This window comes from Phyllostomus discolor, chromosome 15 (assembly GCF_004126475.2).
Source record: "Phyllostomus discolor isolate MPI-MPIP mPhyDis1 chromosome 15, mPhyDis1.pri.v3, whole genome shotgun sequence".
NCBI classification, from domain to species: domain Eukaryota; kingdom Metazoa; phylum Chordata; class Mammalia; order Chiroptera; family Phyllostomidae; genus Phyllostomus; species Phyllostomus discolor.
Genome location: NC_040917.2, coordinates 16,422,741 through 16,444,902, shown reverse-complemented (window position 1 = coordinate 16,444,902; position 22,162 = coordinate 16,422,741). Strand labels below are relative to the sequence as shown.

Below are 22,162 nucleotides of genomic sequence, written 5' to 3'. Positions count from 1 at the left end.
GCTCTTCGGCTGAAACCCAGTTCAAAGACAGACGTGGCGCTGACGTGAGCAAGACTGGGGTGGGGGAGCATCGCGCAGGGCTGCAGACGGCGGCAGGTGCCTGAGCCCCCACCCCCACGCACCTGCCTCTGGGGGAGCTCTTGGTATAATCATGGAACAGCCAGCCCTGGCACTCCCTGGCCAGCGGAGCTTGGCGGTGCGGTCAGGCAAGGTGGGAGAGATACGTGTAAAACAAAGCCTGGCACTTAATTACAGCAGGAAGATCTCATGACAGAGTCTTCTCGCCCCCCTCCCTGGCTGGCAGCTTGAAGAGTGAGTGACAAATTGCCTCAAGCAGGTCTCCAAGGACTGCATGAACAGGGATAATGCTGCCTCCCCACTGGTGGGGGGGGTGCTGTGGAGAGGGAGGGGCGCTCACGCTCTGCTGTGGGGGGCTGCAGCAGGGAAGGGACCCTAAGGGCACCCAGGGAGTGCTGAGAGCTGGGAGCTTCGGTGGCCAGAAGTCGACCCTAAGCCACACTTTGTGAGGGCAGGTCCAGTGTTCTCTTTTGTCAGTGGAAGGCAGATACTTGGCACCTGTTTCCTGCACTTGACCCTGCCTCACAGGTGCACAGGGCAAGGCCATCAGGGGCCTTGAGTAGCACGTGAGCCAGAGCACTGGCAATGGGTAGGGAGGGGAGGACCATTCAGTTGGTGTCCTGGCCTCCTGGGGACTTCCGAAGCCCTCGCCCCTGGGTGGCTCCCAGCTTTGCATACGGGTCCCAGCTGCCTGGCTCTAGGGACCCATGTGAGACCTGGGATGATGTCTGCCTGACCCCGTCTTTTGACAGGTAAGGCCACTGGGAATTTGGCAACTTCAACCTGAATGGCCAGGACAGGTGAGGGGCTTCCCATCCCAACCCGTGGCCCTTGACATGAACCCCCATTTGGAAGACCGCGCAATGCACGCGTTCGCTGATTTAATTCTCGCCACAACTGTGCGAACCAATATTATCCCTGATTTACAACAGGGGCAGATGAAGAGGAAAGCGTGTAACTTCTGGGTGCTCACACCAGCGTGGCCACCTTGGATGAGCTTTTCCATCCCTCCAAACCTCAGTTTCTTATCTCTAAAACAGAAAGCATAATACCTACCTCATCAGACTGTTGTCGATAGTAAAATAATAAATGGCCTGTAATACACACATGAAAAAATGCTCAATGTCACTAATCATCAGGGAAATGCCAGTGAAAACCACAGCACAGTCTGGTCTCACACTTGATAATGGCTATTATCAAAAAGGCAACAAATAACAAGCATCAGCGGGGATGTGGAGAAAGGAACCTCGCGCACTGCTGGGGGGATGTGGACTGGTACAGCCACCAGGGAAAACAGTGTGAGATTTCCTCAAAAAAATGAAAAACAGAGCTACCATATGACCCAGCCGCTCCCCTCCTGGGTATTTATCTGAAAAAAGAAAAGACAGTTGGAAAAGATGCATGCACACCCATGTTCATTGCAGCATTATTTATAACAGCCACGCTTTGGAGGCAACCTAGGTACCCGCCAATGGCTGAGTGGGTACAGGTGCCACACACACACACACACACACACACACACCAGCATTAACATTGTAAAGTGCTGAGCAGAATGGCCGGCACAGGGCAAAGCACAGTAACCGGCAGAGGGGTTTTTAAAAGGGGACTTAAGTGAGATGTAACCAACACACAGTCAAGTGCAGCTGGCCCCACAAATGACGTAGCTGCAGCCTGTCCTACCGTCACCATAATCGTAGATGAAGTTAGCCTTTTCTGCAGTGTCCTCTAAATAAAATCACGAGCCTGCACTTCTTTCCCTTGGCCTAATATTGCTGAGGTTCGCCATGTATCATCGGCCTAATTCCTAATGGCCCCCAACGGCAAGCCCTCCAGGTGCACCGCAGCAGGTATACCGTGTGCATGGAAAATGAAACAGAAGATCTGGCCTTTGCCTTGGTTCGTGGAAGGTGACCTCTAGGCCCCTGGAGTGTCCTGCCTTGTAGGACTGTCTTTGTTTGCCTGGGGGCTTGGCCACCGATGGTCTGACGAGCTGAGTTATGATAGGTTAGTTCCAGCCTCTGGGAGGCCTGGGGAGTAAAGGTCAGCCGTGTGGGAGTCTGTGATCAAGTCCCAGTAAAACCTCCGCACACTCGAAAGCTTGAGTGAGCTCCCTGGGTTGCCGTCCTCTGTGCATCTTGCCGCCCACTGATGCCAGGCGGGTACCCCCTCCCTGGGGACAGGCAGACTTTGCGTTTGAAACCCTCCCCCCACTTCTTCCCGATGCAGGAGAACCTTTGAAGAGTTCTAATGTGCATTTCTTTGTTATAGCAGAAGTGTCGTTCTAAACGTGGCCCTTTCCTGAGTTCTGGGAGTTGTCCTAGCGACTTGTAGAACCCGAGGATGGCTGTGGAGACTCCCGCATTTGTAGCCAGCTTCTCTGGAGGGAGGGCAGCCCTGGGCGGGGACTGGGGGGGGGGGGGTTCCTTCAGACTTTGCAATCTGGCACGCTCACCGCAGAGGGGTAAACAGATTGTGGTATGGACAATGGACTAGAGCTCAGCGATTCAAGGGAGGGACGAGCTGTGGATACACGTCACACAAAGATGGATCTCAAAAGCATGGTGCGGAGGGAGTGCGGTGTTTGAGGCAGCACTTTAGCCACTGGCCCGGGACGACCAGGGATCCCCGTGGGCTCCTGGCCCAAGAAATGCTGTCCTGTCCCAGCGGGGACAGCCTCAGGGGTCAGTGATATGCGGACAGGCCTGGGGCCGAGAGATACATGATGGAGGGGAGGGCGGTCTCCTCCTGGGCGGATGGAAGGAGCCCCAGGAAGATGAGTTGGGCCGAAGCGGTTGGAGAAGATCGGGCTGGGAAGGGGGTCGGTGAGGAGTCAGAGGGGTTGGACTCGCCCTGTAAGGTGTGGGAAGGCCTGGGAGTCTTTGGCGCTGGAAGGAAGTTGACCCATCACCAAAACTGATTTAGAAGAATGTCTTTCATGTCGTTGCACCAGACGGAAGCGGTGGAGGGGGGGTCTGCTGACTCCCCAGTGCAGAATACCCGAGGGGCGGGCAGAAAGTCTATTTGCTCTGAAGGCAGACGCCAGCAAGCAGCATACATTTCGATGTCCAGGAGAGTGTGTCTCAAACTTTTCTTGGCAGCTACCCAACCAAAATATACCTTTCACGTCAACATACACACACAAAACACAAATGAAACAAAAGTTACATGACACGGTGTCTCTTCTCATTGTGTGCCAGGCACTCTGAAATTTTCTATTCTGTTCTAGTCTGTTCAGTTCAGTTCTATTTTGTAAAAAAAAAAAATACCGGTCATTAAGCAGCAGATTTATCCCCTGGCGTAATACCCCCTGCCCACTCTTCCCCCACTGTTTAGCCCTCGGGTGCCAGAGGCCGGGCCCAGAGCATTCAGGGTCTGTTTTAGCCACAGGCCCCCTGTGTCACATGTGTTCGGCCCCAGCTGTCCCATGATGCCCTAGAGGTCTCGCCCTGCCATTGGAGCCTTGCTTTCCCAAGTTATCCTGGTGCCCACTGCTCACCCTCAGGGTGCCTGTGTCCCCACCTCAGCCGCCTGGGGCAGGCACCGCCATCATGCCTGCTCTACAGATGAGCGAGTGGCAGAGGGCACAGGGGGTGGGTGGGGGGCAAATTAACTTGTGAAACCGTGGCAGAGCCGGGCCTGGACTGCCTGACGGTAACCCCCTGGCCCTGTCAACCGCCACCTTTTGAAGATCTGAGAATGAGAATCAAGAAGTCGCAGACGGTGTGTTGGCCAAAGTCACGAACGGACTTGGAGCCCTCAGGGAAGCCCCAGAACAAACCAGAAACGTAGCCACACTGAGCAGGATGTTGGCCAAGCCGAGGCGTGCGACCCAAGCAAGATCTCAGTTCCCAGAGAGAGTGTTGTGTTGTTTTCAAAGTGGCCACAGGTAAAAATAACCCCTGAGCTCTGGTGCCGGGGGAGCTCAGTGGGCTAGAGCATCGCCCCGATGTGCTAGGGTTGCAGGTTTGATCCCCGGTCAGGGCACATGTGAGAATCAACCAATGAGTGCGTGAATGAGTGGAACAATAGAGTGATGTTTATCTCTCCATCTCTCTCTTTCTGTCTCAAATCAATACATTTTTTAATAAAGTTAAGTCCATTTATTCTCAGGCATTGTTTAATTCCACAGTATCCTTGTTTCCTTGTTGATATTTTGTTTGGGAGATCAATCCATTTTTTTAAAGATTTTATTTATTTATTTTTAGAGAGGGAAGGGAGGGAGAAAGAGAGAGAGAGAAACATCAATGTGCGGTTACTGGGGGCCGTGACCTGCAACCCAGGCATGTGCCCTGACTGGGAATCAAACCTGCGATGCTTTGGTTCACAGCCCGCACTCAATCCACTGAGCTACGCCAGCCAGGGCTCAAATCAATACATTTAAAAAAAAGTTTTTTAAACTCCTACAAACAAAAAGACAGAAAGGCCACCCCTTGCTGTTCCCCCAGCCGTGGTCACTCCCCAGACCCGCAGCAGCTCTGCGTGACCACAAGAACCAGCCCTGGTTGTGGGCTCTCGCTCTGGCAGGTGGGATTCTCACAGGCTGTGCTGCTCATCTAGAGACGGGAGTCGAATCACAGCCGGGTGGACCGGGAAAGAATCTCCATCCCCCCCATCTCCCGTGTGGGGCAGGGTCACCGGAGCCTGTCAGCCGAGGGGAGGGGCTGGCGAGGAGGGCTGGAGAGGCGGGAGAGGCTTTATAAATAACTCCGCCCTGAGACAGGCTGTGAAATTAAACGGAGAGCGGGCAGGGCAGGGCCCGAGAGAAGCTGCGGAGGCGCCAGCGAGGAGCGAGGGTGCGGAGGGTGATGAGCGGAGAGGCAGGCTGAGGGTGATGCAGGCAAACAGGCGGTCCCTGAGAGGGGTCCGGCTGCCGGGGCTGCGTGCATGTTCTGTGTGTGTGTGCAAAAGAGGCAGAGAGAGAAGCCCAGGAAACCCCTTTGGGTGTCTGTCCTCCTCCCTTTTTAAAAACTGAATCCAATCAGCACAGAGATTCATATGCCCCGCCCCCTCTGATCTCTCGGCCAGTCTGTCTCCACCCTCCTCCTCAAGGGGGACTACAAACTACTTTGTCGTGAAGGTTTCTTTAAAATGTCACACCCTGCACACACCCCCTGGCCGGGAGCGGAAAGAGGTGAGGCGTCCTGGTCCCACGCAAGGGCTGCCAGAAATGACTAAACCAGGTCCAGTGGGCAAACTGACACTGGACAGACGGACTGTCCCCCACCGGGCAGAGGGACAAGCCCCTCAAGGAGCCCAGCGGCCCCTCACTGGTCCTCCTCAGGGAGCGGGGAGGACGTGCCCCAAAGGCAGGGAGACAACCTCTGGGATGTTGTGTGCAGTGTCTGGGGTGAAGAACTCCCTTCGGGGACGGGTGCCCCTGCCTGTCAAGAAGCTTAAATGTTTCCTTCACTAGCTCCGCCCCCTGGCTGTTCCTTGGATTCCCACCTCCTTCAAAGTGCCCCTCTCTGTTGAAGCGTCTCAGTTAGACCTTCGTGGTCCCCCTCCCCGGACCCCTCCCCCCCAGCAGCCTCCCTGGTCTGAAGGTGACCAGAGGGGTCACTACGACACTGTGGACTTCGGTGTGTGGTGTCCTCCCGCCCACCCCCAGTTCCACGCTGAAGCCCTGCCCCTCCATGTGATGTCACTCGGAGATGGGGCATTTGGGAGGGAATCGCGAGCAGGTGAAGCCAGGAGGGTGGGGGTTTCATGGTGGCATTAGTGGTTTTAGAAGAAGAGGAAGACGGAGTTTGCTGCTTCTGTTACAGCGGCCCCAGTGGGCAAACTCAGACTACGAGTCATTGTCAGGCCCCCCCACGTCTGTGTGGCACCCGTGGCGCCCAGCACCGAGCCAGGTGCTGGGGAATGTTGACGTCTGAGATGCTGTCCAGTCTCTAAGGCACGCACCGTGTGGTTGGCGACGTGAGACTCGCCATGAGGCAAAGAGAGAGACGTGTGTGTGATAAGGCCTCTGAACGGGAGCAAGTGTGTGTGCAGATCAGCATATTCTGGGCACGTTTGGCCCGAGAACATCCATCACCAGATGTCCACACTCTCACCCGAACAGCCAGGCTTTTCTTCTCAAAGCCTTGGGAGGTGAGCTGCGCGACCACGTCGGAATGAAGCAAAGGGAAGTCTGCAGCCCGAGTTTCTCCAGGAGACATCAACATGGCCTCGACACACGGCCATGTGTGAGCTACGCTCATGAACTAACCGGTGGCTTTTGCCCAGTGGCCACGGCAGCCACGTGGGGAAGACACGCCTGGCCCTGGGACCTTCTATTGATTTGACTCAGCTTGGGTCCAGCCTCTTTCCTGGGAGGATTTGGAAGCCAGGGTTGGTCATGGGCTCTTGCTCCCTGCTGTCCATTGCTTGATTAAATAGCCAGCATATGTGTTTCCTCCTTCGACTGGGGGAAGAGTTTGACTAACTTGTAGGTAACCTTTGCGTGACCTTGTCCTGCACAGTGCCTCCTAGAGATGCGAACTTTCTCCAAAGCCCCGAGATTGAAGTTTTAGTAATAATCTCTTCTGGGGTTCTCTTGGAGAAAAAGGCTTGATGTCCAACTCAGCTTTTCCTGGACACAGGAGCCAGTCTAATTCTCTATACAGAATTATGGGAAGCTATTCCAGAGAACAGGCTGCGCACTCCTGGAAATCTCCCCGAGCCACACGGATTCAGCCGGAGTCCATTTACATAATGCTAAACGAGAGTTCGCCGCAGACAGAGGACTTGAACTTCCCCAGATGAATGGCTCTGCGAGGAGAAAATGCAAATCACGGCTCAAAGGCGGCCTCTGGTTTCGCATAGCGCATACCGATGCGCCTCTCCCCCCCAGCGAGGGCAACACAGCGCCTACTTCTCTTGTGCAGATATTCGCCCTGCGTGAATTTGTTTCCTGGCTGCTAAAAAAATAAAGACTATTAGCTTTGGGTCTCCCCGTCGGAAACCCAGCAGGCACTCCAGGGTCAGCTGCTGAGTCTTTAAGCACCGGGTCTGTGGAGTGACGGGTCGCACCTGAGGACACCACTCCGAGCAGGACGGAATTAGGTGGTAGCAAGTCCGGAGAAAAGCGTGGGCAAGTCTCAAATCGGCGACCTAAGCTCCGCTGCAAGCCTAGTACCTGGGAAATCGTGGAAAAGCAACATGCGAATTTCCTCTTGCTTTCTCCAAAGTGATGGCTGATTTCGCCAAAGCGATGGCTGAGCCTGGAGTATTCCTGTGAGGTGAGGTGAGGTGAGGGTGGGGCCCGCTCAGCTCTGTCTCCTGTGTGCAGAGCAATATCCAGCATACGTGCCGAATAAATGTTTGTTAGGAAGGCGGGTGGGTAGATGGAGAGGCAATAGCTGTCAATCCTGACAGCAAGCAGTAAAGGGATAGAGGAAGAAGGAAAAAGAAGAGACAGAGGGAGAAAAAGGAAGAGGAAGAGAGAGGAGGAGGAAGGCAAGGAGGAGAAAAGAAGTCAGGGCGGATGAGACACACAGTGGGTTTGGGGGCCCCGATCTCGGGCAAGCGGGAAGCTCCCTGCAGATTTTCCTGGTGATATTTTCTTTGTGGAACAACTTATAATTAAATGTACTAACTTAAAAAGAAGAATGTATTTTTTGGAAAATTTAGTTTTATTGTTTCTGCTCTCACAGTTGTCCCCACTTTTTCTCCCTTCACCCCCTCCCCTCCCTCAGGCAATGCCTCCTCGTTGCCCATGTCCATGGGTCATGCGCCTCTGCCCTTTGTCCTATGACACCTCTGTCGATTGGCTAACCCCTTCACCTTCTTTCACCCAGTGACAGTGTATTCTTATGGCCGACGGTCTAATGAAAAACTGTTGTCACTTTCCGTAAGTGGAAGGTGAAAAAATAAAAGCCTAAGCATCAAAAGAAGGTCGTTCATATCCCCCCGAACAGTTGGGCCCCAGCGGGACCGGGGGGGTTGGGGCTCAAGCTGGCCCCACAGCCCTCAGCCAGTGACGGGCCAGTTGCTTGCTGGTGTATGGCGCCTTCTCCGTCACCACCCTCAGCTCCCACACCCAACAGCTGGCTCCTGAATGTTTAGAGATTGTTCTTTGTGTCCCTGTGCCCCTGGGGGCTGGACTTGGGGCTCTGCAGATGCCGAGTGGAGTGGAAGCAGGGGTATCCGAGCCAGAGGGAACCCTAGGGATTGCCGATGTTCACCCTGCCTTGAACGATGGGGAAACTGAGGCCCAGAGAGGTGAGCCAAGGTGGGGAGTCGTGCCCTTCCCTGCGGCCCAGGCCACCTCCCTGCTCCCTCTGGAGGACCAGACCTGCCCGGACCCGGGGCTGGGAGGCAGGGAACTCCACAGAGACGCAGGCGGGCCAGGCTCTCTCTGAGCCGTGAGGATCCAGCAGGGGCGGCTGCGAGCCTTCCTGTGGCGCGCCATCAGCATGCAGAGCAGCAGCCCTGGGTTGTTGATGAGCCTGAAGGACTCGGCAGGGAGTTGGCCTTACAGCCAACAGCTGAGTCTCAGGGATGGCGTTGCTTTGATAATCAGACTCGGGCCCAGCCTGATCGGAATACAGAGCAGGTGTGCAGGCCAGTGGGCAGGTAGGGGCAGGAGGGGGCCCAGCCATCTGTCCACTGATGACAGGGCAGCCCTGGGGTGGGGCAGAGGGCTGGGTGCTCCCTTCTCCCAGGTCCCATCCCCCACCCCTCCACACCCACCGCCCTGCCCTGTTCTCTTCCTTCTCCCTGACTCCCTTTCCCTTCCTCTCCCATTCCCACCCCAAAACCTGGAGCACATGGTAATACTGGGTTGCATCTCTGAGCCCCATCCTTTGGGGACCCCCTGACGCTGCCCCTCCTTTCCCAAGAGCAGCATGGCCCTCTGAGACCCTGTGCAGAGGCTGGGACAGGGAAGGGGGCCCTTTGGGAGAAGGAGAGGCCTTCAGGATTTGGAGCAGATGGGAGGAGAGGGAGTGGAGCCCAGCGGGTGATCGTGAGGGAAGGGGGTTGGAGGGGACAGGGACAGGGCCAGGCCCTGGTCAAAGGGTGGGGCAGAGCAGGGCCTGAGACCGAGGGGCTCTGTGCTTGTTGAATGACTGCCTGATGGAAGGAGCAGGCTCCCACAGGTGGTCAGAAGTGGGGGCGCTCCTGGCAGGGTCCCCGCCCGGTCCCCCCAGCTCTGGGCTTCCCAGGACTGACTCACTGGATTGCAGGCTGCTGGCACCCTCCTCGGGAACCATCCTACAGCCTCTCACCAGTCTCTGCCCCGGAGAGCGGAGAGCGAGGAGAGAGCTCGATGCCGCTGGCAGTCCTGGGGAAAGCTGGCTTCCAGGAAGGCCCCTGTGGTCTCCGGAGGGAGCCGGCAGCACCCACAGCGGCCCCTGTGCACTCACTGCGGCTCAGGCCCTGCTGCTGCAAAGCAATTCACTACGCAGAGGCCCCTGGGCACACAGGCCTGGGAGGAGGGGGACCCTGTTCCTGGGAGCTGGCGCCCTGGGGCCTTCAAGGACACACCTGCCCTGAAAACGCTGGCGTGGACAGTGACACTCTACAACCAACCGGGGCTGTGTCTGCTGCAGGGTGCCCGGGCTGCTCCAGCTCGCTCATCAGACAGGTGCCCACCCGCAGCCCCGAGAGGGAGGAAGACCTGCTCCGGGGCGAGCACGCAGTGACGGAGCCGGCACAGCAGCCTGGGGTCCTGGCTGCACAGACAGAGCAGGGACACGGTGCTAGTGCCGTCCCTGGGGCCCGGAGGCCCCCGGGCTGCATCCCGGTGGCTGCGCTTCTTCATCAGAGGCGCCAGGCCTGCCTGCAGGGAGGGGGAAAGTGGCAGGTGTGGAAGACACACACGTGCCCATAAGTGCGCGGCTTGGAGGGTAAAATAACCCGGAACACGGTTGCTGTATACGTGGATCAGGGAAGAGGGGCCACGGTGGGAGTGACTCGGAGAGATGTAAGATAACTCATATCACGGGGAGAAGTTGGGAGGGGCCAGAGGAGGAGGAGGTTGGAGAGGCAAATTGGGGGCAGTCTGGGAGGGGACTGGCTGAGAAGCTGCCGGCCTCCAGGACCAATGGGAATAAGGGGGCTGGCGCGCTGGCTGCTGGGCTGGCTCTCTCAGGCTCTGGCCCTCCCGCCCTCGGGCCCTCCTCCTGGAGGATGCCTGACTGGTGTGCTGCAGCTGCCTGCAGTTCCCGACGGGGGCACTTTGCATGGGAAGGACCTCCAGGCTCAGCCCAGCGAGAGGCTGGCCTGGCAGAGGGTGGCGGTTCATTCTCTGGGTGTCCTAGAGGGAACGGGCTCTGGGGCACAGGCCTGCCATTCCCCCCAAATTGTGTAGCTTTTGTGGATGATGTTGTTTCAGTTTGTAAACTAACCCCATAGACCACGGGTGTCAAGCTCATTTTCACTTTGTGGTTGCCTTCAAAGGGCCGAATGTAATGTTAGGACTGTGTAAAGGTGACTGCTCCTTAGCAGTTAAGCCAGAGCTTGGCGCTGCTGCCGGGTAGAAATAAGGTGCCAGGCCGGATAAAAAAGGCGGAGGGCCTGGTGTTTGCCACCTGGGCTATAGAAACGAACAGGGAAAGCGAGGAGAACTCAGGTATTAAAGTTTACCCTTAACTGATAGGCTTAAGTGATTAAAGCTGTGCCTTGATAGGCTTAAGTAACTGCTTTTGAATAAAGTCTCCTTTATCACCAAACCTGTGCCTCTGGATTTCTGCCTCGAGGCCGGAGGTGACCGGGAGTAGCACCCCAAGTGCCACAAGCAGCATTCCAGTTAACAGCACTGCCTGCAGAATTTGTGACAAGTCACCGGACCCGGTGGAAGACACGGATGATGTCTTGAATAGAGACCAGATATTACAGAACAAACAAACAAACAAGGGGGGACTGGGACGATATACTATTATTGAAAGAAGGCCCCGGGTCCGTTATGTCCGCCGCCAGAGGAAAGACATCTCTCAATGCCAGAGATTCGTGAAAAGGAAAGGAAACGTTTATTTAATGCTATACAAACTTAAAGGAGGGACCTAATGTCTTCACCAAAAATCCTAAAGTCCCTTAAAGCACCCACAAACAGACACAGTCCTTCCTTCCTTCCCCCTCTGCCCAGTCCAGAGGACTGTATCTCCTAAGGCTGCAGGGGTCCCTACTCTGGCAAAGGCACGTGGTCCTGTCTCCCCGGACCACGGGAGTCCCCACTCTGCCAGAGCCGCGTGGTTCTCTCCCTCAGGGCCACGAGAGTCTTCACTCTGCCAAAGCTGTGTGGTTCTCTCTTGCAGGGCTGCGCACGATTCTCCCCTCCAATGGCTGCCGAGTCTCGGTTTAAATCCCAGCGCCAATCTCCCTCTGCAGCCCCATTTCCAGCTCCTCTCACAATTGGCCACAGCTGCCAGATTCTGGGCAGGTATGGCCCTGTGCTGTGGAGCCAATTATCTGCAAGCTCTTCTGGATCTTATTATAGGTCCCTATTTGAGGCTCCCCTCTTGGCTGCACCCTGTTACACAGAGACCATTAGGTCATTATGGTTTTAACTTCCTAGAATCTCCCTGAAAATACCATTCGACTCTTGACTTCCCTTAAGAACAACCACCGCCCATTTCCGACCCCCCCTCCCACCCATGTGGGAAACATCGCTTCAGGCGCCTTGTCTTCTTCCATCCCGAGTACATGCGCCGGTGGGGCTCTGCACTTCCCGGGTGAAGGAGCCGGCCCCGAGGCGTTAGTAACTCAGACAGGCTCACGCAGCCGTGAACGGTAGAGCTGGGGCAGGCACTCATGTTTGCTGGTTCTAAACCCAGTGCGTTCCCCCGGGGCTACAGACTGAATGACAGGAGCAACCCCAGGCTAATGACAGCTGCTAAGCCCCCAAAGTGCCCTCCATGAATCCCAAGCTCATGCCCGTTGGGAGGAGAAATCGAACCCGTCGGGAGCCACACTTCAGCTCAGCTATTGGCGCTCTAGGGCCGGCGTTTAAACCTGGGTTCATGGGTGGACCACCTGGGCACCATGGCCTTGGACAAGAAACACTGGTATCCCATTCTCACTCACCTCTAACAGAATTCAGTGTTTCTGTCACTCAAGTAAGCGATAAACTGCGGTATCGGCCGTACCTGTGACTTTGTTGCCAAAAGAAGCTACAGATACTTCCACACCATGTGACAGTGTTTACGGAGGTCTCAGAATACAGGGCCCGAGAGGGGTCCTGTGCGTTCACGGTGGCTGTGAGATCAGCTGCCAGACCTTTTCACATACTGAGAAAAAAAACACTAACTATATTACGTATGAGTTTTAAAAAATGTTTGATCTCTGCGCTTCCATATAACGCGTTGGTTGAATTTATTTTGTGCATTTAAACACGCTCTTCTGAGAGAGGTCCCATGGACCTCCCTGAGCTGTCGGAGGTTCCAGATCCAGAGCAGGGGGGCCGAGCCACACCCAAACCGGCCCACTGGGCAGCCACAGGACACCCAGCCCACGGTCTCAGGGCCCGTGTTTCCTGCCTCAGGGGTTCTCAGCCTCCGCGCTCTGACAGCCGGGCTGGCGCACCCTCCGGATGGGGCTCTGCTGGGGCTCTCCTTGGTCTCCGCCCACTGGGCGCCAGTAATGCGCCCCCCCATGGTTACAACCCAGAATGTCTTCAGACCTTGCCAATGTCTCCTGGGCGTGGGGGGAGGGTGCGCAAAACCAGCTGATGCAGAACCACCACAACAGACGATTTCAGAGTGTTCTTTGGGGCTAACAGCAGCCGCGCCCCCATGCCTGAGTACTCCAGCAAAGGGGCTTTCTATTTTAATCCTGTTTTCATTAGGAGATCACATTTCAGTAAGTTCAAGGTCAAGAGGGACTGGTCTCTGGGCTGAGACGCCACAAGGCAGCCCCTCCGTAGCGCCAGCTGCCCTTACAGTGGTCCTCGTGACAGAGACTCCGGGAGGCCTGGCCCTGGGGAGCACTTGGGGGGTGGGGAGCAGGGCCTGTGGGTGACTGGCGGGGCAGCCTGGCCTGAGAGCTGGAGGCCAGGGCAACCCCCAGATGGGTGGGAGCTTTGAAAGACGCCTAGCCCGGGCTCAGGGGGGTCTTGGTTGTTAGAAAGGCCAGAACGAGGGCGGCAGGGTGACCCTTCAGTTCCACCCTGCTCCCCAGTGGAGACTCAGAGAAAGGGGGCATTTTCTGGGTCCTTCCGAGGACAGAGGGAGAAAGGCTGGCCTATGCAGAGCGGCTAGCGTCTGGGAGCGTTTGCCCTGTGCCGGGGCGCTGTCCCAGCGGACTGTACCGGCGTCCTGTTTACTCCATCAGCAAACCGCCAGGGGGCGCTGTCACTGGCCCCCGCTTCCCGGCGGGGGCGGGGGCGGGGGCGGGGCGCGAGGGTTCAACACCCGGACCTGGCTCCCGTGACAGAGCTGACCTTGAGCCCCAGGCCCTCGCATTTCCGCGTCCACAGGTTTAAGCAGACAGCGCTGCCCAAGTGCCCACTGCAGGCCCCCAGGAAACCCACAGCGGGCCTGGCTAACCCAGCGCTGGGCACCCGCGAGGACCTGCGGGGGCCGGAGTGCTCTTGAGAGCCTGGACGCGCTCGTCTGAGACGGAGTTGGACCAAAATGAAGAACGTGGCCTTTGACCTATGAACTTGTGAACCTGGTGTTGCAGTTAGACAAGCATCTGACTCAGTCCCTAAGCAGAGGGCTGAGAAGATGCAGAAACGGTGGTGGTTGGCACCAGCCACGGTCTGATCATAAATCAACATGAGGTCGTGCCGGACTGGCCGCATTCTTTAGGGCTTCGCCCTTCTGATGGTCCGGGGGCGGCAGAGGCGAAAGCCAGCCTGCAGACGGCTCTCCAAAGGGGGTCTGCCCCCACGACCCGTGATATCCGTGAGGACGGATTCCCAAGAGTATCTGCTTCCTCCCCACCCCCGCCCCTGATCCCCCATGAAGTACACAGCAGGTGCACACGCTTCCTAGAACAGGAAACGCTACACAATCTGGGCAAAACCAATCCCGTGGCTTTGGTGGGGTTCCGGGACGGGCACCATTCATGTCTGTTGCTTCCGACCAAGGGGCGGAGGGGACTGCCCCCGAGGCCAGGACGGCTGTGGCTGGTGTCCCGTGTCTCCACCCGCATCCTGCTAGGGGCAGCTGCAGAGTTCCTGGAGGGTCGCCCCTCCCGAAGGGGTGTTGGGATGCTGCTCCTGAGCCCCAGGCGCCGGCTGGAGAAGGAGCTGGGAGGAGTGCCACACTCTGTTGGTGGGGACACAGGACACGGGTATTTGACTCTGGGTTTTTTTTAAAAGCAACGAACGAGAATTTTCACCCCATCAGAGCTGAAAGTGACCTTGGAGACCTTGGAGAACGTGATCTGTTGTGCCTCTGACCGAACTGGTGAGGACCCCGGGGCCCGGAAGGGCCCCCCCGGGGACCCAGCAGCAGCCCCGAGCTGTGTTTGGGTGTCCCTGACTCCTAGGCCCGTGCTCCCCAAAGTCGAGTGGGCGGCATGGTTCTCCCACTCGCTCACTTCCCCGTCTCACCCCCCTGGCTTCTCGAGCTCTAAGGGGACCACTGGCCTCCTGAGTGTGGCCCCCAGGCCCGGCCCTGAGTCACCTCTCCAGTTCCATCTCTCTCCCATGCTGTCCCCCTCCCGTCTCTGCAGCCTGCGCTTCACCTGGGACCTCGGGGCCCCGAGGAAGCACAGAACGACTCTCCCTTTCCCAGTGTGCCCTGCCCCCAGCTCTGCCTGCACCTCCAGGCACCCCCGTGCCCCCTGCCCCCAGCTGCACTGCCACTGCCTGAGGACACCTCGCCAGAGCCCGGGCCTGGGGCCTGGGGCCTGTGCTTTGCGGCTCCTAGTCCGCAGCTCCGTATTCACCAGCCCTCACTGCCCGCTGGCCTAGAGGACACAGACAGGGCCCAGCACACAGCAGGTGCTTAATAACTATTTATGGACTGTAACTGGGTCTATAAATATTCCTTCCAGCCTCCAAGCAGAAAATATTAGTCTCACTATTCCTTCAGCCTCCATCTCGTCCCGCCGGTCCCATAACTCTATATGCTTCTGCTGACGTTTGGTTTCTTCATTCCTAGGCCTTGGAGGACCAGGGCCCAGGGTCCCCGCAGGCTCTGACCACGCGTGTGAGGCTCCTACTTTGGTACGGGGCCACCCACACTGTGCCCTGCGGTCCCCGGGCCTGGTTTCTGCCCAGCGTGGAGCTGATGCACTGCCGTGGGCCCTTATACACAACTGCATTGATGCCCCACCCTCTGCGTTAAGTTTTATGATCTCAAGGCCACCATGCACAGCGCTGCCCAGCCTGACAGTGGCCACTACTCTCCCGGGCCCTGTGCTGCCAGACCTCGCATCTTGACCATGGCCCTCCCTCTTTATCACCTTGGAAATGTGTGGGCAGAAACTTTTATGGTTTAAATCCAAACTAGATGATAAAATTAGCGAAGAAGGTTAGTGTAAATCTCCAGGCTGCCTGCGGAGGTGAGCTGAGTCCTCCTGAGTCCTTGGGGACTTCGCTGAGGTTGCCCCGCCCTCCCTGAGCAGAACCGTCCATAGCAGTCAGAGAGGGCTGAGTGGGGGGGAGGGCGGAGGGACAAAGGCCACAGACTGACAATCTCCCCCTGCAGGACAGCTTAGCATGTAGAAGCCGGGGAGGGGCTCCTGGGAGGAGGTCCCCGTGGGGCAGTCCTGAAGTGAGCTTTGCCTGTGCATGTGTCAGAGGGTGGCAGAGGGTGACAGGCAGGTCAGAGGAGTCTAGGGACGCATGTGTGACTGGATCACCCACACGACACCCTCCCTCGCACTGGGCCACAAGTGGAGACCAGCTGCCACTTACCAAGTACCTACTGCACGCTGTGACTTCCATCAGCTGTCACCCGCACCACAGACAGGTGAGGGAGCCAGAGGGAATTATCTCTAGTTTCTGCAGGAAGAAGCGGAGGCCCGGGGAGGGCAGGTGCTCGCCCAAGGGCACACCAGTTAGGGGGCGGAGTGAGGTTTTGCAGCCAGGTGCTGCCCATTGTAAAGCCCAGTCTCTGCCAAGCGATTTTGCTGCCTCTGTAGGACCCGGGCCACTCGGGGAGGGCTGTCCAGCGAAGGAGCAGATGGGCATCTGGACCCAGCAGGGGTAGCCCATGAGCCTTTGCATCTGAGGCCCGCTGGCCCGGCCCTGCTGTGCAGCCAGGGCCACAGTAGTTCTGCAGGAACGGGAGGCAGGCAGCCCGGGCGCCAGCTGCAGGGACGGCTGTCCCTAGGGTGCCGTGACCCTAACAAACCCACGCCAGCAAACCACAGCCTTGCAGTTAAAAGAGGCTACATGGCAGCCAAGGGCAGAGACGTCCTGGGGCTCCTGCTGCACCTGCAACAGGAGAACACCAGCCAGAAAGAACCCTGCCACTCCGTGGCTCCTTGAGTGACCTGCTCACGCAAACAGCACAGGCAGAAGTCGGGGGCAGCACCCCCAGGTTCTCACTGCAGGCTCCCGACCTTGGTACTGAAGGTGCCCCCCCCCCCCACTCCCAGGGCAGGGAGCACCTGTGTCAGGGCTGCTCCTCTCTCTCCACACCACAGCTCTGGGCACGATTCCCGAGGATAGGGCTGGTGTGTGCTCACACCCACTCACTAATTCCTGAGGCGGTGCGAGAAAGATTGATTCCGTTCATGCCTGGAGGGCCTCCCGAGACTTTGAAATGAATAAAGAGCCAGAATCAAACCCTGCTTGGGGCATCACGAGGATTCTTCCCTGCCACCGCAGCCCACTCAAGTGAAACAGATAAAGACGTCACCGTACACGACACTGGTGGGCGTCTGCAAATGAAGGGACCCAGGAGGGGGTCCGGGTGACCTGGTGAGGCGTTGTCTGCAGATGGGGCCACTGGGCAGGTCTTTTCCTCCTGCCAGCCTTGATTGTTAGCACCGTGTTGACATGCGTGGTACCTGTCCCTCAGGTGTGGGGCTCCACAGGTGTCCGTGCAGGTGCTCGGCTCTCAGGGTAGGGGTGGCGGGGGGGAGCAGGCTCCTGCAGTCTACTCGGGGCGGAGAATGTTTCTGGAACAAGGAGAGGCCAGGCCTGGAGGCAGCCTCCCAGGCGTCTTCCCGCCTGTCTGGGGGGGAAATGAGGCACTTACCTGGTGGCCTCTGAGACACGCCCTCCACGTAGGGGGCCCGGGAGGGAAGACAGGTGTGGGCATGGAGAAGCCTGGAGACCTGGCCTGACCAGGATTCTGGGAAGGCTGCCTGGAGGCGGCAGCCCAGAGTGGTTCCTGGACGCCCCCACTCCCGTTCAGCCAGCCACCCACCCACGTCATCTCTCTCCGCGCTGCCGAAGTGGCGTTAAAGCACAAACACTCATGAAAACCACCTCCTTCTGTGGGGCTCGCGGTACAAAGTGGTGCCCGTGGCAGGGGAGGCCGGCAGGGAACCAAGTGACGGTTACTAAACACTGCCTGCAACCCCCGCACCCGGCGCTGCCCAGCCACTCACGTCCCAGGGCACTCGGCCCGGCTGGCACTGCGCGTCGCCTCATCTAGCCTCTGCCGCTGGCCAGACAGGCATCCCTGCCACCCCTGCTCACGGCCACTGCCCCTCCCTGCCGGCCGGCTCCACTCCACCGTGAAAGCCACACTTTGCGAACTGACATGTCCTCTTACATGTTTAATCAGTCTGACTCGGGAACCGACAGGATCTGGTCTCCCTTCCAGCTCTTACGGCTCTCTCGGCGCGGCGACGGTGTGGACCAGAGTTTTGTTTGCACGTCTCCAAAACCCAGGGGAGGGGAGGAAGCAGCTCCCCAGAGCCACGTGTGTTTGAAGAGACCCTCCAGGACGCGGGGAACTGTTTGTATCCGTCGTGTTCTTAGAAACAACACCTAGAAGTGCGAGCCCAGAGCTGGGCCTGGGCTGGGGGGCCGGCCTGCGGGCTTGGCAGGACAACAATAAAAGGAAAAAAATAAACAAATCTAGCCTCACGCTTTATTGGGAGGAGGAAGGTGTGTACAGAAACAATTTCTGTTTTGGGAGATAAAATATGGCTGAGTTTGGAAGTGAGGACAATATCCATAACAGCTCACCGGGGAGGGCTGGTGACTCGGAGATCCATTGCGTGTGGCCCCTCTTTAAAATGCCGCCACCGAACGTCACCGTGGCTACTCTCTCCCCCGTGAGACGTGGTGGAGCACATTCTGACCGTGTGTGAAGTCTCAGGGTTTGTCCGATGCCGTAAATCCCGGTGCGGGACCAAGAACACAAATACTGACGCCATTTCACCAGAGGACAGCACGGAGTACACGCGCTCTACTTCTTGAAGAAGTTTCCCGAAAGCAGAGTCTGCCTGCGTCTGTCCTTTCTCGCCGGGACTGCCACACCCCGCTTTTAGTCTTGCGTGAGTACGAGTGTCCAGGTGGGGGAAGATCCCCCCAAAGTCCTAGGAGAACCTTCCCTCCGGGAGCCTCCAGGGGGCGCTCTGCTGTGCTTCCCCGCACAGGCTGATCCAGCCTAACTTGGAACCGGAGACCTCTCGAAGGAGACTTGGGAAGCAAATTTACATAATGTGACATGCTTTCGGAGGAGGCAGGTAGTACTCTTGACTGAAGTCCGTGGGACGCGGGGCTCGGCGGCACGTGCGTGGAACCGCCTCGTGTTCGCCAGCACGGAACGCGCCGGACGCCGGCCCCCCCGGCCCGCACGGGGGTTTCCCCTGGGTCTTGGCAAATCCTTAGGTCCCACTGAAAAGACTGGCCACCGCAGTCCGTGTGTGTCCCACTGTTGAGTCCGTGATGGGCCACGTGAGTAACTGTCCCCGTGGAGAGCAACGCAACACGTCCCCCAGGCAGCACACTCCGAGGTACAAGGTCCCCGCTCCCGGAGGGGCAGTCGAGTCCCGGAGACCGGCCTGGCTACGGGTCTTCTTCCATCAGCGGGATCTCTGCGCAAGGAGACATGGGTAGGGGTTAGCACACCGAAAACGCCGCGGCCGTCCGTGACTCCAAGCTCTGGCGGAACATCCTCGAGTCCTGGACTCAGCCAGGAGAAGGGAACGGTCACCTATCAGTCAATAATCAAACACACCGACTCCTCCGTCCACCATCCGTCTGCGGGGAAATCTCAGACCCAGCTCACAAACACGGAGATGTTAGAATCTGACCGTGGCCCCTCGTGGTCAGACGAGCCAAGAAGTGGCACATTCAGGGGCCGAGAGAGGCAGCCCCCAGGAGCCCAGCAGGGACCAGGAGGCCCCTGTCCCCGTAGCGTTACTGCCACTTACTGCCGCGACAGGCTGGAATTAGCCTCTCGTTTGCAAAGTGGAGCTGGTAGTCCCCGCCCAGGGAAACAGCCCCGTTCAGTAGGGCGCATTTTTTCCTGCTTTACCACAAGCTGCATGCAGGCTGCGCTCCCCGTGAGGGGTGGGCATGCACGTTCTACTTCCCACCGGTGAAAATAACCCGTGTGGGCCCGGAACGTCTCCGGGACCCGGCCCCTTCACATGCACGCGGGGCTTCCCTCCTGGCCTGTGTGTGTGTCACTCCCGTGCTGGGCACCCCTTGCAGAAGTCCTGCTTAACGAAGGGACAAACCAGACGAGCAGCCTGGACCGTAAAGATGCTCTGAAAACCAAGTGCCAGCCGGCCGCTGGAGCCCCTCTGCTCTGGATGGCCCCGTGCCCTTCCGTGCCTCCTGAGACCTCAGCTAATGGGCTCATCGCCTGTGAGATGACGATCCCTCCTCCTCCTAATTGGCCCTGCCCGTGGCCTCTCCACGCAGAGAGAGCAAGGAGCAATTTAAGCGGAGAGAGAGGGAAATGGATTGATTTCGCACCATGCTGGCTCCAAGATGCTGGGTGCAGAGGCTGTGCGCAGGGCGCTCAGGTCTCGGGGCGAACACTTACCATCTGCGATGTCGATGCCGGGGCTGCTGGAAGCCACTTCCCCCGACGTGCGGGCCACTGAGTCAGGGCTGTCAGACGCAGGGCCCCCTTGGCACACGGGAGACACATACAGACTCTGGAGCAGCTCGGAGGAGCCCGAGACGCTGTCGCAGGTTTCCGACTCTCCCGGGCCTGTGTCCATGTCCCCCGAGCCGGGGTATGCTGGGGGGCTCTGGTCGTCCACGGGCAAGGGGCAGCCCTGGCCCACAGAGGCCAGGTACCCGGGGCCTAAGGCACTCATGCCGCCACTCACGGCCTCGTCATAGGACGGGAGCATGACAGGCACGCCGTCCACCACCACGAAGTCGGGGTCGCTGCTGGAGCTCCGGGGAGGCCCCCTGGGCAAGGAAAAGCGGTGCCAACGCGTCAGAGTGACACGCCAGCCCAGGGGTGAAGCCACCCAGGGCCCCCACCACAGCCGAGGTCCTCGGGGCCCATGGCGGGCGGCAGAGCCCCGCGGGGACCCGGTGCGGAAGAACCCAGCCTCCCATCGGGGCCGCAGGTGGCACTGCCGCCACAGCCGGCCGCTCAGGAGAGCGGCGGCTTCTCCTGTCCTGTGCCCTCCAGCCTGTCCTCTCTGCCCTCTCCTCACAGATCCTGCCTCCCTTTCTGACTTCTGGGCTGGGCCCTCTGGCTGTAACCCTGTAACCTCGTGGGCAGGGGACCACGCGGCCCATTCCATGGGTGCCTCCGTGGTGTCCCTGGGGGAGGCTGCTGGTAACGAAACAACACTGTTGAGAGTGCAGGAAACTTGGGACCCTACGTGCCACAGGCAACGGCTGGCCCCTGTGGTTCTTATGCCTTTCTGCTTCCTGTCACAGCATATAAAAGCACTACTATTTCGTCAAGACAGAAAATCAACAACAGGAAACAGGAAGAGAGCTCTGAGCATCCTCTCACCACCTGCCTCAAGTTACAGCCTCACTTCCACCTGCCGACGCAGCCTGAACGTGAGCTGCGCACGTGCGGCCTGCCACGAGGGATCCTGGGAGTGGACCCACGGTCTGCCCTCTCTGCAGCCGGGCCCTTACGTGGCTCCCGTGCAGCTCCCGGCCCTTTGCATGTTGTCACAGTCTGAACCCAGGGGAGCCGAGCCCAGGGGGAGCTCAGTTGTCAGAGAAACAATTGTCAGGGTTTTTAAAAAGTGTCCATGACGAGGCCTGACCGGGTGGCTCAGCCGGCTGGAGCCTCGCCCCGCAAACGGAAAGGTTGCCTGTTCCATCCCCGGTCAGGGCGTGCGTGGGAGGCAACCGATTGGTGTTTCTCTCTCACATTGACATTTCTCTCTCTTTCTCAAGTCAGTGAACATATCCTCAGCGAGGCTTTAAAAAATCTTAATATTTAGTCAATATAACTTTTCTCCCAAGCAGATGTAGAAAAATAGCTCTCCGGGCCACTTTAATGAGCTCCAGCGTGCCATGAATCACAGCGCGTAGCCTAGCTTTCTCTTGGTGGTCCTCGGGCCCTCTTTCGGACAGTGTAATTGCTCAATGAGAGAGCACGGTCCCTCGGTTCATAAATAGTAACGCTGAGGGCCGAGAGGGCGGGCGGCAGGTGTAAGAGGAAAGAAGGTTCCGGCACCAGAACGGCTGTGACACGCTCTGGGCTGCCGAGGGAGGCGGGTGGCTGGCACCCAGCTCGAGGCAGCCCCTTCCCCACTGGGCAGCATTTCCCTTCCAGGGGGTGGCGGGCACCGCCCTGGGGTCGGTCTGTCCCTGCAGGCAAAACCAAGTGCCCTTTCTGGATGCGTGAGGTCCCTAAAGAAGATGGACAGGGTTGCAGAATCCAAGGGAATGCTGACTTCTCTCGGACGGGCCTGGCTCGTGCCCTGTGACATCTGGTGCCCTGAACGGTGTGATCTGCCGGCAGCAGGGCTGGGGGCACGTTTTTGCCCCAAAGGGTGCTGGCGGCGCTGGGAGGTGCTGGGCCAGACCCACCTATCTCCCCTCTGCAGACGATGGCCGGGTGGATGAAGACACCAAGCCAAGCGCGTCTGGGCAGCCGCGGAGGAGGGGCAGCCCTGTCCTGACCTCCCATCCAGCGTCCTTCCCTGAGACCTCTCACAGCCCACTGTCCCCGCACCTCTGCTGGGCCACACGCCTTTGGCCGTGTCTCCTGTGTGGTTCCTGTCCTCCCCGTGGACTGGGTGCTCCAAGGGACATAGCTCCAGAGCCACGTACATGCAGGTGGCAATGGACACGGCACCC

The 22,162-nt window shown here is 58.3% G+C and overlaps 1 protein-coding gene across 4 annotated transcripts in view; it reads right to left on the bottom strand.

Annotated features, from left to right (window-relative positions):
• Window positions 1-5,022: 5,022 nt before the first annotated feature.
• Window positions 5,023-22,162, bottom strand: part of SUSD4 (sushi domain containing 4) — a 101,578-nt gene continuing 84,438 nt past the window's right edge. For 3 of the 4 annotated variants that reach the window (XM_028531201.2, XM_036016219.1, XM_036016218.1), the window contains 2 exons: window positions 19,917-20,293; window positions 17,989-18,957 (listed from right to left, as the gene is read on the bottom strand). In XM_028531201.2, coding sequence (XP_028387002.1) covers window positions 18,929-18,957; window positions 19,917-20,293 — 406 coding nt within the window. In that variant the 3' untranslated portion in view covers window positions 17,989-18,928. Of the gene's footprint in view, window positions 5,036-13,988; window positions 13,994-17,988; window positions 18,958-19,916; window positions 20,294-22,162 lie in introns of those variants that run through there. The other variant, XR_004900857.1, reaches the window with a different exon arrangement.